Genomic DNA, 13,261 nt, shown 5'->3' on the forward strand with positions numbered 1-13,261 from the left:
CAAGGGTCGAAGGCTCTTGTTCGCCAGCCCTGGGGGCACAAAGGGCAAAGCAGAGCAGGTCTTACTGTCAAACAGGTGCTCGCTGCCCTCCTTCAGCAGGCAGCTGATGTTCAGTGGGATAAACAGCTGGGCTCGCAGCGGGTCTCCATACAGGTAGCTGGGCAGGGCAAACGGGCCTTCCAGAACTGGCACTAACAAAAAGCCACAGGACGTGGCCTTCCGGTGCCAACCCTGAACCTGTGAGAAACACACACAAGCTGCCTCTGTGCTCGGGGAGCCTCCGAGGCTGGCAGCGACGGCTCAAAGGCAGAATCCTCGGAGCCGGGACTACCCGCGCGCTTTGAGAGCGCCCGACGAATGGAGCCCGACAAGGAAAAGCAGGCCCTTCCCGGAGGCTGGGGGCAGCTAAGGCCGACGGGCCGACTCGCACGTCCCTAAGGGCGCCAGATTCCATAGGGGCGTTTGTGCCCTCTCGGGCAGAGGGGGCGTCGCGGGAAGATGAACCTCCCGAGAGTTCACTGCGTTCCCTGGGGCCGAGAAAGGGCACGGGGTCTGGCTCTGGACATCAGACATCCGGGCCAGAGAACGGCCACCCACGGCCGGGGCCTGACTCTGGGCTCGACACTGGAAGATCCGAGCCAAAGTCTGAGGCTCCCAGGCTTCCAGGCCTGGCTCTGATAAGCTCTGCTAAGCCCAGCAGCAGGCTGACTTGGGGCAGGTCCATTCATTTCCCTGAGCCTCGATGCTCCTCTGTAGAATGGGGACGCTGCTGCTTGCACAGCCAGCCTCCCAGGGCTGCCATGAAGAAGGCCTGGCTCCGCCCCTAGGCGCTTTAGGAAGGCGGGCCGCCGCGCCCCCTGGAGAGCTCGGCTCTCCTTAGAGGAAGGCCGCAGGGCTCCGAACAGGGACATCCATGCCTTAGGGCGAGGAGACCTTGAATGAAGCCCACCGAGAATCCCAGGGCCTGGCCAGGGTGGCTAGGAAAAGGCACGGGGGCCCCTCGAGAAAACGGAGGGGGCGCTCCGAGACCCCTCAAGGACCCCCAAGCCCCAGGCGTCCCCAGCTCGCCGAGGCCCACCCTCCCCCCCTTGCTGGGGCCGCTCACCATCTCGGAGAGCACGGCGGCCGTCACGGCCATCCAGTGCAGCTTGATCTCGAAGGCGGCGTTGAGGGAGAAGTTCCCGTGGTAGTAGCAGCTGCACCACTCCAGCCGGTCGGTGCGGTTGTTCACGTCCACGTCCAGGGTCACCGTTCTCTGCTCGGGCACAGTGGCTGCTGCGGCGGGACGGGAGGATGTGAGTGGGCAGGGGCAGGGCTGAAGCAGCGCTTGGGGGAGCCCCTCCACGGGCCCCCCCAAACCCCAACTTCCACTCATTCTTCCTCTGCGCCAGCTGACTGCAGTTGCCCGGAGGCACGGCGGCCCTCCTCGGCTGACCTCTCCCCTGCTGGGGGCAGCACGGTGCTGGCGGACGGGCGGGTGGGAGGCCTCCTGGCTCCCAGGACTCTGGGTCCAGACACAATGACAGGGAGGGGGGCCCCGTCGCCCAAGAACCAGCCTTTGGGGCACAAAGTGAGGCTCGGAGGGGAAGAGGAGGACCGAGTCCCCCCCATGGGCGAGTACTTGTGGGCCTGTCAGCCAGTGGGCCTTGGAGGGTCCATCCGTCCTTCCTCAGGGGCACCCTCTGCCCAGCACCCTGTGCCCAAAGCACGGGCACAGTCTGGGCCAATGGCACCCGAAGGGCTGGCAGGACAGACTCTGGAACAAGAGTCGAGCCCCGACTGTATGGAGAAGTAAACTGAGGCCGAGTCACATGGCTCGGAAGGAAGGAGGTCTAGACTCGATAGTTGGCCTCTTGGGATGAAATGAAATCAAGGAGGGAACAAAGAACGGGGACACGAAGGAGGCAGCTGTCGGGGCAGAAGGGGTCCTTCATTCTGTGGGGGAGGGAGCCAACATGTGGATGGACAGAGCACCCAAGGCTGGATTCGAACCTGGGGCTCGTGCCTTCCCATCCCCTGCTTTTTTCCCAGCAGGATTGTTGGTGGGATCTGGGAATACCCGGGGCCAGAATCCATGACGCAGAGCCTGCCTTCTCCATGGGAGGAAATGGAGGCCTGCGGAAGGCAAGGGCTCTCCCAAGGCTGCCCAGACAGGAAGCGAGGGGCCCAGAGCCCGTGGGCATGGGGAGGGCAGCCCTAGGCTGCCCGGCAGGCGGGCACTCCCAAAGGCTCCGTGAAGGGCCTCGGCTCATGCCAAGCACAGGGCACAGCAGCAGGGCCACCAGGACGAGGAGGGAGACCCGCCCCACCCCTCCCGAGGGCACCCCGCCAAAAGGCCCCCCCGAGGTCATCCGAAGGCACCAGCGCTGGCCCAAGGAAGCAGCATCCAGGAGCTCCCTGGGAGCGAAGGCGAGGAGGGCCTTCCAAGGTCAGTCCCTCTCGATGGCTCGAGCAGCCGGAGGCCCGGGACAAGCGGATGGGCATCAGGGCGAGGGGAAGCCACTGCCCGACGGCTATGGGAAGAGGCGGAACCCTCACCCCCGGCCGGCTCGTCTGAGCAAGGGAAGGCTCGAGACTCCAGTCCAGGCTGTGCCCTGGCAGCCTGCTCCGACCTACCCTAGGACGCATCCCTGACCCCCGCCTTTGTCGGGGACAGGGAGCTCATCACCTTCCGTTCCGCCTTGAGTCTGGGGGCTGAACCCCCTCCTCCGTGAAAGCCTGGGCCTCCTCCCACCTCCGGGCCCCCCGCCGTAGGCCCCCCGCCGACGGTACCTAGGAGTGCGGCCGCCTGGCTCCTCCCGCCGAAGCTGCGGCTGAAGGAGCTGTGGCGGCTGGCGTAGGACGCGGGGCGGCTGGGCAGCCAGGGCAGCAGGAAGGCCGGGATCTCCGAGTGCAGCAGCTCCTCGGCCACGAAGGCCACCTCGAACCACTTCCGCTGGAAGGCCGTGAAGTCCTCCATGGCCGCCGAGTGCCAGGCCGCGGGCTGCTGCAGGCCCCCTGCGGACACACGAGGGAGAGGTGGGCCGTGCGCACGGCCCGAGCCGAGGAGGCCCAGGGAAAGGCAGAGGGGTGCAGACAAAACGGCCGCCTGCTCGGGAGCCGGGGAGCCGGGCGCCAGCCACAAGGAGCCCAGCGGCTGTCCAGGCTAGCCTCCCATTCTAAGGAGGAGCAAGCCGATGCCCAGTGAGGGCTGGGGACAGTCTGGGCCCAGGCTGCCCAACCCTGGTCAGTGTGGAGCTGGGCAGAGCCCAGACAGCCTCCAGACGCCCCAGGAGACCCGTCTCCACCAGCCAGTGTGGGGAGTAGAGACGCCAGTCCCTGGGCCCAATGGCTTCTCCCTCCCAGGATGGGGTCAATGGCTTAGACCATTGCAGTCCTCACTGACCGGGGGGCAGTTGTAAAAGGGCCCCCCTCAGAGGCAAGGCTGGGCCCTGGCCCCCAACCCAGGACTCTCCCCTGAGAGAGAAAGGGCTGCCTGAGGGGAAGGGGTGCCCCCTTGGGTTGGGGGCTGGGTGGGAAAAGGACACCCCCTGGGGTGGGGCTGGGCAGGGGAAGGGGCACCCCCTGGGTGGGGGCAGGGAGAATGCCCAGGCGCCGTCCCCGCTGACCTCGCTCGGGCTCGCGTTCGGCCACGATCTTATAGAAGTAGAAGCCGTAGATGAAGGTGCGCAGGGCCTCCCCCGAGGCGTGGGTAATGAGCTGCTCCTCCAGCATTTTCTAAGAGAAGAGCGGAGGGGTCGGGCCACAGAAGGGGGGCAATCTCCGGCCAGCAAGGCCCCCTCGACCCCGGCTCCCTGGGCCCACAGCCTCCACCCGCAGACTCCACAGGGCAGCCCGAAGGGGTTCTTGGCCGTCGCCCTGCAGCACCCCCAGCACCCCGGCTCGGCCCTGGCCATCCCTGCGAAGAGGAAGGAGACCCTCCTCTGGGCTCCCAAGGGAGGAAGCAGAACCAGGGGGCGGCAATGAGGCCGGATGTCTCCAGAGCCCCACAGGCCTGGGGAGCGTGTCCACGGGGGCCTGATCTTGGAGCCTGGCCTCCGTCGGGGGGCCACTCTTGTCCCCCCTTATAGCAACTCACACTGGGGACCGGCTCCAAGCACCAGGCCAGCAAGGCTGAGGCAAAGGGGGTCACATGGTCAGGAAGCCAGGTTTGAAGCCAGACTGGAACCCAAGACCTCCCGGCTCCAGGCCACCTCACTGACCCTCCCCCTCCCTTTAGAGATGAGGAAACTGAGGCCCAGGGAGATCCGAGGGTCCCTATGCACAGATGTGTGCACACACACACACACACACACACACACAGGCAGACACACGTATATAGACACACACAGACAGAGACATACACATGGACATACAGACACACAGACAGACTCACATACAGACACAGAAATATACACACCAAGACATACACACACACAGGCAGACACAGACACATACACCCACCCACAGACACAAACATACACAGACAGGTGCACTCACACACGCGCGCACTCACACACGCACGCGCGCACACACATGCACACACATGTGCACACTCACACACGCACGCACACACGCACACACACACACACACACACACACACACACACACACACTATTGCCAGCTGCCCTCCCGGGGATCTAAGCGGGGCTCCTGGGACGGGGAGGCTGCTCATCGGTCTCAAAGGCCATTTTCCTTCCCAGCCCCACACCCCGTCTGGCCACCAGAGAGAATTCTGGGCCCAAAATGGGACCTCCCCGACACTGGCTCAGGCCTCACCTGCATGATGTCACTGGCCATGGCCTGGGTCTGGACGCCCTCCACACTGTTCACCAGCCAGTGCACCACCTCCGCACTGATGAAGCACGACGCCGACAGGCCCTTCTGCTCCGAGAGCAGCTGGACTCCTGTCCTGGAGCCCCGGGGCCCCGGGCACATAGAGACAGAGGCCATTAGGGAGGATGCCGTGGCGAAGGGCACCAAGAAGAGAGTCAGGGCCTGGGGGACTGCCCTGAGGGACTCCAGAGAGCAGCATCCAGCCCATTCTCCTCCTTTCAATGGTGAGGACTCTGAGGCCCGGGGAGGAAGGGTCTTGGCCAAGATTGAAGAAGGGGAACAGAGATGGTGGGGTGTGTGTGAGTGTGAGTGTGAGTGTGAGTGTGAGTGCGAGAGAGAGACACACACACACACACACAGAGACAGAGACAGAGACACAGAGACAGAGAGATAGAGAGACACAGAGGGGGGAAGAGAGAGAAGGAGGAGGATGAGGAAAGAGAGAGGGAGGGAGGGAGAGAGAGAGACAGAATGAGACAGTGAGTGTGTTCTGGCAGGGCGCATGGAAGGATGCTGAGACTGAACACAGAAGGTAGCTTAGCGATCACCATGCCAACCAGAGGAAACCGAGGCCCAGGGAGGGGAAGAAACTGGACAAGGTTAAAATGGAGCCAGGATTAGAATCCAAGACTGGCTCTGGGCCCAGAACATTCCACTGTGTAAGCCATGTCTGGAGCCTTATTCTGCAGTGGTCCTGGGCCTCACTACTTACGAGGGATGTTTCATGGCCTCCAGGATCTCCAGCAGGGTGGAGGAGGTATTCAGGGAGCTGGTTGGGAACTGCTGAGAGCTGGAACATGGGGAAGATAGTGGGTTAAGTCAGGACAGGCCAGGGGAGCCCACGCCAACAGGGTTCCTCCTGCCATCTTGGGTGGGATCCCACTTCTCCCAAAACCTCCTTCCCCAAAGGACTTGTCTCTTCTTCCCTTGGGTCAATTCCTTAAAACCCAACTCATGCCACTTTCTTCAGGAAGCCTTCACAGAGCACGCACAAATAAAAGCAGGAGCCTTTAAGCACTGAAGGACAAAAGAGGGGTCCAAAGCTGGGGTGGCAGTCCTGTGGCCAGAGTGTCTCACCTGCCATCGCTAGGGTTTGCCAGGGGGTACCCCTGCTCTCCGGCAGCCTGGGCATTCCCAAAGGCTTGCGTGCTGCCTCTGTCCATGGGCTGGCCCACGCTGATGCCCAGGCTGGTGCCATCTAAGGCTGGAGTGGCACTCTGATCCACCGAGACCTGCAAGGATGTGAAAGTAGGCGAGGTTCTAGCCTGTTCTTGTCAGAATGGCTCCCTCTTCTCCTCCAACGCCCCTCGAGGAGTTCAGGCTCCAACCTCGCCTGGAGGGAGCTGGCAAGCGCTTCCAACTACACCCGGGGCCCTGCCCAGTGTGGCACTTCCCCAAGGGGCACGGGGCTTGCAGTCATGAGGCTCAGGCTCCTCTAATGAGCAGAGGACTGGTCGAGGCAATCCCGGGGGCCTCTCTACCTCTACGGTCACAGACCTGAGGATTTAAGAGTCAAAGGGGGGACCTCAGTGGCCATGCAATCCTCAGTCAAAAGCCTCACTGTATCAGGTAAGTCAACCAAAGCCGGGCCATTCGCCTCGTCTGAAACTTCGGCAATCCTGCCAGACAGGGAAAGGTCAGCAGAGGTGAAGCCGAGCTGCCTCGCTGGGCTCCCCAATTCCCTTAGAAATGGCCACCAGCCACCCCTTTAATGATCCAGGCAGCTAAGTCAGGCTCACTGGCCAAGAGCCTGCAATTCTGTGCTCTTGCCTCTTGAAATCTGGGGAGGCGCTGACCATTCTGCCCCCTCTTTCTAATATTGGTCAGTGGCTCCAAACCGAGATGCACTTGGTCGTGCCAAGCACGGTCCTAACCTTTGGTGACCCCGGGGAGGAAGGAACCCAGAGACCAGTCCTGGAATGAATAAGGCAGGAGTGGAAAAGCACAGAGCAGAGACTTGGTGAAATCAAAGTGGAATTCCCCAGGAACAACCTTTCTTTCCTGTCCTGGAGAAGCCTTCTGGGCACACTGAGGAAAGCCCAGATCCTCATTCCATCCTGAGATTCCAGATTGCCAGTAGGGCAATCGCTTCTTTCTCTCTTCTTTGGAGACAAACAGGGTTAAATGACTTGCAATTCCAGGCCTGGCATTCTATCTATTGTGCCACTTCACTGCCCCTAGGCCTCACATTTAAATACCAATATGACCTGCACCAGGAAGCCTCCGGTGAAGGCTCTGGGGTCTAACTGTCACAGAGGCCCCGGAACGACAACTGACACTGTAATAGCACCCTAAGGCCACTTTCCTAAAACAGGCAGGGCAAGAGGAATTCTGCCCATTTTACAGATGAGGAGACACAAGAGGGACGGTTCATAGAGGGTCAGAGGTGAGGCAGCCCCCCAGCTTCCTCTCAGCCTGCAGGGCTCCTGATGGGCAGAGGTCGTCTCTGTCTAGCCTCCCTTCTCGGAAGCACGGGCTGAACGCGAAGCAGCAGAGCCGAGCGAGCCTGGGGAAGGTTCTTATCCTCTGTTCCCTGGCTGTGAGAAGGCCGGGGTGACGGGCCTCATCGGGCCCAGAAAACCCGAGGACCTCTCGCTGGCAGGCTGGGTGCTTCCTGGCAGCAGGGAAGGGGTTACTCTACCTGCCCAGCACAGGCTGGCAGATGCCACGAAGGCCTGGGGATGGGCCCAGACTCCCGTAGGTGGTGATCGAGTGCCCAGGGAGAAGGGCCCAGACCGACAGACTCACAGGTGCTTTCTAATACCCAAGTCACGGTCACCCCAAGGATCCGGGGGAGAAGAACAAAAACCCCAACAAGGCCCAAAGGCTGTTGGCGACTACTCAGAGATTTGGCCTGAAATTCCCACCTACCACCTGCCCATGTATAAGCAGGGCCGTGCCAGGGCATGGCTGGGAGAGGGGGAGGCAAGGACCCCCCAAACCTAGGCAGAGAGCAGGCCTGACGGGCTCCCTCTCCCCTCTCCTCACAGCTGGAACAGACTCGCGGGGAAATCCATGAGATTTGGAGTGAGGGGAGTTGGCACTAGCGTTCCCCTTCCCCCACGAGGCCTCGGCTCCCTTTCTATTAGTCAATGGAGTGCCCATTCCCTAAGTGCTGCCCACTGCTCCTCCCCAGGCCTGTTACCAAGTCGGACACCTGACCTTCAGACCTGTGGGCACTTGGTTCCCACGTGGCTGACCACAATGGCCAGAGGCCTGCCTGCTTCTCTGGCCTCTGAAGCTGGGCCACAGCAGAGACCCCCCACTACCATCCACTGAGCCACTCTGCTGGCCCCGGTGACTATTCTTTTAAGGAAAGAATCATTTCCAGGAAGGGGACCCGGCCTTTGTCCACTGTCCCCCTTCCCAGACCTACTCAAGTAGTTTGACTATTCCTCCTGCCTAGAGAAGATGGGAGCTGCCAACTCTGCCCCTTCCAACAAGGTGGAGGCCCAGCAGGCCTCTCTGGCCACCCGCCCTCAGAATGCCCAAGCAGAGGCTGGATGGCCCCACCAGAGACGTGGCTTCATTCCTAGCACAGCTGCATCGGCAGTCTACAGTCACAGGACTCCAAGCTGGAGGGGCCTTCAGAGGTCACCTCGCTGTCCTGTCCCCTCATTTCACAGAGGAGCCACTGAGGCCCCACGGGCTGAACTGGGGTCCCCCGGCTGTCCAGGAGGGCTCGGAGCCCGAGGGCTTCTCCTCACAAGGTCAGGGCTCTTTCCAAGCCCTACAGACTGGGGAAGACGAAAGCCACCCAGCTTCCAGGCTCTCCCAGAAAAGGAGGCTGGGTTTGATTTGTGCTCCCGGCCTGGTTCTGGGTGCAGAGCTGCTCCCCAAGGCTGGTGCTGGCGTTTTAATGGGTAGAAAACAACAGCCCGATCTGTTCTGTTGCTGCCCTGTTCTAACTTGCTCAGCTGTCTTCACAGCATTTCCCAGGAGTCGGGGCATAGCTGCTGAGGAGCTAGCTACATGGCCCTGGGCAAGTCACTGCCTGGGAACCTGGCCTTGGAGTTGGGGGTCTGAAGTTCAAATTCCGCCTCTGACCAACAACAATAATCAATAATAGCAGCTAGCATGTATAGACCATTTCAAGGCTTCCAAAGCACTTTATAAATACCAACTTGCTAGATACTCACAACAACTCTAGGAGGCAGGTGCTATTAACGATCACCATTTTATAGATGAAGAAACTGAGGCACAGAAATGAAGTGACTCACTCAGGGTCACAAAGCTTCTAAGTGTCTGAGGCCAAACTGAGCTCAGGTCTTCCTAATTCCAGGTCCAGCGTCTTTATCCAGTGAAGCACACCAGATCCCTTTGCATCAGTTTCCTCTTTGGTAAGATGACATTTTGGACTAGATGGCCTCAGAAGTCTCCAACAATTTGACATCTATGGTCCCAGGACCCTTCTCTCTGGCTGTGTGTCCTCATCTGTGAAATGGGCTCTATGGGCCCTCTTGGTTCTGCCATTTGAAGTCCCAGAGGCCCTCAGCACTTCAGAGAGGCTGGGTCACTGGAGGAGCCTTTGCTCCTGCTGGCTTGTACCCAGAATGCCTCTCTGCACCCCCATGGGCTACTGAAGCCCACCTGGGAAGCTGCCCTCTCTCTGAAGCCTTTTCTGACTCCCTTGCCTCCCGGCACTGCATTTCTGGGTCCCGTGTTCAGTGTCTCATCCCCTTTTAGACACACCTGGGGGTGGGGATCACCTCACTGACACCTCGGCTCTTCCCCAGGCCGTGGTACATTTCATGGATATTTGGGGAATGCGGGGTCCCCATCTCCCCCGAGCACACCACCCTCTTCCTCCTCTGCCTCTCTCCCGACCTCGGTGAAGTGGCTGCTTTTCAGCACCACGATCAGCACCAGTCCCTTCCTCCCTGTCCCAGCTACGTCAGGCCTGGCCAAAGGGGCGCTGGGGGCTCCCAGGGCCCTGTTCTTCAGTTTCTCTCTCCATGCCAGGCAGCGGGCATGGGCAGCCCTCTCTGTCTCTCTCTACAGGGACTGTTCCAGGCACCAGATGGCCCAGATCTTAATAAGAACTAACACTCGGGGCGTTTTGCCAAGAAAGTTTCCTCCCCAGGCCTTGGGAGGGAGGCAGGGCACGTGGCCTTGGACCCACTAGACAGAGGAGGAAACGGGGGCTCGCTCGCTCAGGCCACAGAGCTGGGGTGTGAACCCTGACCTTGTGCCCCCTGGCAGAAGGGGGGCTGCATGCCAGGATAAGGGGGAGAGGATCACGACAGCCAAGGCACCAGGCTGCTTCCGCCAGCTGCCCAGAAAGGAAGTGATGAAGGCGTTTTGTACCATCGACACTGGCTGGCGCACTTTAAAAGCACTGACTGTGGGCCAGGCCCCATGCCTGTATGGCCGTGGTGCCTCGGGGGGCCCTTCTGACCATCGCTGGCCATGTGCCACACACACTCACAACACAACTTCTCGATCCTTGAACCCTGGGATCTGCCTGAGAGGCAGGAGTGAGGAGCCGGCACTCATTCCAAGCAACCGCTGCTGTCGGGCCGCCATGGCCCGGGAGGCCAGAGGCCGTCTTCAGGAGGTGGGGGCCACCCGGTCAGACAGCTCCGGCTCCTGGGGGATGTCCGCCCTCATCTCCTGCTCTCGGGGGCCTGCTTTGGGCTCCATTTGGAGACTGTGGCCACCTCTGGACAGGTCTGAGTGGGCAGAGGAGGCGGTGGGGGGGTTCGACTGACCTGGGGGTAGAAGGCAGATGGCGCTGTACGTGGGCTGCGGACAGACTCCGTAAAGAAGGCCCCCTCCTGGAGGCGGTGGAGGAAGAGGCAGACACACCGGAACGAGGAGGTGAGGGAACAGAAACAGGCACCGGCAGGCAATCACCAGGGGCAGTGGGCAAGGCAGAGGAGAAAAAAAACGGAGGGGAGAACAAGAGGAAATGAAAAAACCAAAGCCTTCTCTGCAGGGAGGGAGGCAGGGAAGGAGGAGGCCAAAGCCCGGAGGCAGCAGAGCCGGCCTGCCCTGAAGGCCCAGTTTTCCAGACTCAGGGGGCCCAGGGGGCCTGCCCTGCTGCCCAGGGGCAGGGAGCAGGCACAGCGCCAGGCAGGAAGCATTCAAGAAGCACCTACTCTGAGCCAGGCATTGTGCTCAGCCGAGGGGATGCCAAGGAAGACCCAAGAGGCAGAAAGAAGGAACTCCGGGCAGGGCCTAGATGGGGAGTGGGGGGCACAGACCCGAGATGAATCTGAGGACCTGGGAGCATTTACATTAAAATTCAGAGATGGGAAAACTGAGGCTCAGAAGGACGACGTGGCCACCCAGGGCTGCAGCACTGGGCTCTGCACCCAGGCCCCGAAGGGCACGCCTTCCCCTGCTCCATTCCATCACCACCAGCCCGAGGGCGAGCGTCCAGGGGCACGTCCTCAGGGCCCTCCTGGGCTCCTCAGCTTCTCCCACTCGAGTCTTCTCACAGAACCAGTCAGAAGAGCTCAAAGACCATTGAGCCAACCCATTCATTTTACAAAAGGAGAAACCGAGGCCCGGCAACATGAAATAAGTTGTCCAAGGTCCCATGGGGAGACTCGAACCCAGGTCCTCTGACTCCACAGCCAGGACTCTCGTCCACTCTGCCTTCTTCCCTTCTAATAGGTCAGTCCAGTCAATCACCACACTGCCCGTACCTGGAGACCTCATCTCACTTCTCCAGGGAACCCATCTCCCCTCTCTGGGATCAGTGTGTGGTAGAGGCAGGAATGCCAGAAGGGATCCTCTAGGTCTCCCCTTCTTCGGCCTTTGTGAATCAATATCTCTAGATCTTCATCTAGAGAACCCCAGAGCTGCCATCAAAGGACCCTGGCTCAGACCTGGCCTGGCCCCTGACTGGCTGCTCTTGGCCTCCACTTCCTCATCTGTAACACAAAGGGGCTCCATGAGATGTTTCTCAAAACGTCCTTCTGGCTCTAAAGCCACAGTCGAGACCTGGTCCCCCTGCTGGGCTCCAGGCCCCATCATCAACTCTGTACTGCCATCCTGAAAGGGTGCCCTTTGGGGCCTGCCAGAGTCACCCCCCTCCAGGCCCCCATCACACTCTCCAGGCCCCCCTTGTCATCCCCTCCAGCCCCCTAGGGTCACCCCCTCCAGTCCCCTCTCCAGACTCCCTAGGGTCACCCCCTCCAGTCCTCCCTCCAGGCTCCCTAGGGTGACACCTCCATCCAGGCTCCTTCAATGCCTCCCTCATCTCCCACAGCTCTCCCTGGGCCTGGGCCTGTCCCCTGGGCTCCCAGCTGACCCTGCACTTCTCCTCAGGCCCATCCTCCACACAGATGGCCCAGCTTTTCCTCAAACTTCAGCCTGATCACGTTAAACATGCCCTGCTCGATAAATGCTCTTTCCATTTGGCCCCAAACTGCCCTGGAGCCTGGTCAGACCTTCCTCCTGCTCCAACTCGAGGGGCCTGGCCTGACTGGCCTCTCTGGGCCTCTGTACAGGCCAGCTCCCAGTCCCACAAAATACTCCCTGCTCACTTCCATTTCCCAGAATCCCTAGTTTCTTTCCAAGTGAGCCTGAGTGCCACCTCCTCCAGGAGGCGCTTCTTTACTGCTAGGGTCTCCCACACCTAGAAATCACTTCGTATTTATTTGGCATTGTTTTGCATAAACTTAGATAACAGTGTGTCCCAAAAGTCCTAGTGAAGATTTGAGCTTCCAAAGCTTAACAGGCTGTCAGGTAAATGTGGCCCAAAGCCTTGGGGGACACCCTGACCATGCCTGTGACCCCCCAATAAAATGTGTGCCTGCTGAGTCAGGAGACCTCACTTTTCTCTTCTTTCCTCCCAGCACCCAACACAGAACAGGTGCTTCATAGATGCCTACGGATCGATGCCCTGATCCTGGAGTCCTGCCAGCCTGGCACCATGGGTCACCTTTCTGACCCGCCAAGGCCAATGGGATTGCGGATTCTGGCGATGGGATTCCTGAAACTATCCCTTATGTCATGGCTGCTTCACAGGCTACTTCACAGGAGGCAGCCGCACAGTCAGCGATGCCCAGAGGGATCTTGGGAGTCATGAGGACCAACCCCTGAATACAGCTGAGTAAACCAAAGCCCACAGCGACAAATGTGGCTGGCCCAGGGTCAGTGGAGCAGAGATGGAAGCTGGGCCCTCTGGCCCCAAACCCCTTCTTCTCAGGCCAGGCAGTTTTATCCAGAGAGGCACCACGTCAGAGTGATGAAGGCCACCACGTTCTCACCCTCCAGGTCGTGTTCAGACTCCACAATCAGAGCCTCATTACCACACACGACTGCTCTGGGCTATGTGGCATCCACCCCAGGGGCAGGTTCAGAGGACAGGGAAGGCCCCATTCCCACGAGCAGCCCTCAAAGGCAGTCCTCTGACTACACCTCTCCATCTTCTCCAGGAGACACCTGACCAAAGGCTGTGCCAACACCGAGGAATGTTCCATCCACAGCATT

General features: G+C 60.3%; 1 protein-coding gene across 9 annotated transcripts in view; it reads right to left on the reverse strand.

Moving 5' to 3' along the window:
* Nucleotides 1-13,261, reverse strand: part of DEPDC5 (DEP domain containing 5, GATOR1 subcomplex subunit) — a 116,113-nt gene that overhangs the window by 4,495 nt on the left and 98,357 nt on the right. For 3 of the 9 annotated variants that reach the window (XM_056821439.1, XM_056821437.1, XM_056821445.1), the window contains 8 exons: nt 10,528-10,593; nt 5,894-6,048; nt 5,529-5,606; nt 4,760-4,892; nt 3,609-3,717; nt 2,773-2,997; nt 1,106-1,275; nt 66-237 (listed from right to left, as the gene is read on the reverse strand). In XM_056821439.1, coding sequence (XP_056677417.1) covers nt 66-237; nt 1,106-1,275; nt 2,773-2,997; nt 3,609-3,717; nt 4,760-4,892; nt 5,529-5,606; nt 5,894-6,048; nt 10,528-10,593 — 1,108 coding nt within the window. The remainder of the gene's footprint in view (nt 1-65; nt 238-1,105; nt 1,276-2,772; nt 2,998-3,608; nt 3,718-4,759; nt 4,893-5,528; nt 5,607-5,893; nt 6,049-10,527; nt 10,594-13,261) is intronic. The other 6 variants (XM_056821440.1, XM_056821438.1, XM_056821444.1 and 3 more) reach the window with 3 other exon arrangements.

This window comes from Monodelphis domestica, chromosome 3 (genome assembly GCF_027887165.1).
Source record: "Monodelphis domestica isolate mMonDom1 chromosome 3, mMonDom1.pri, whole genome shotgun sequence".
NCBI lineage: Eukaryota > Metazoa > Chordata > Mammalia > Didelphimorphia > Didelphidae > Monodelphis > Monodelphis domestica.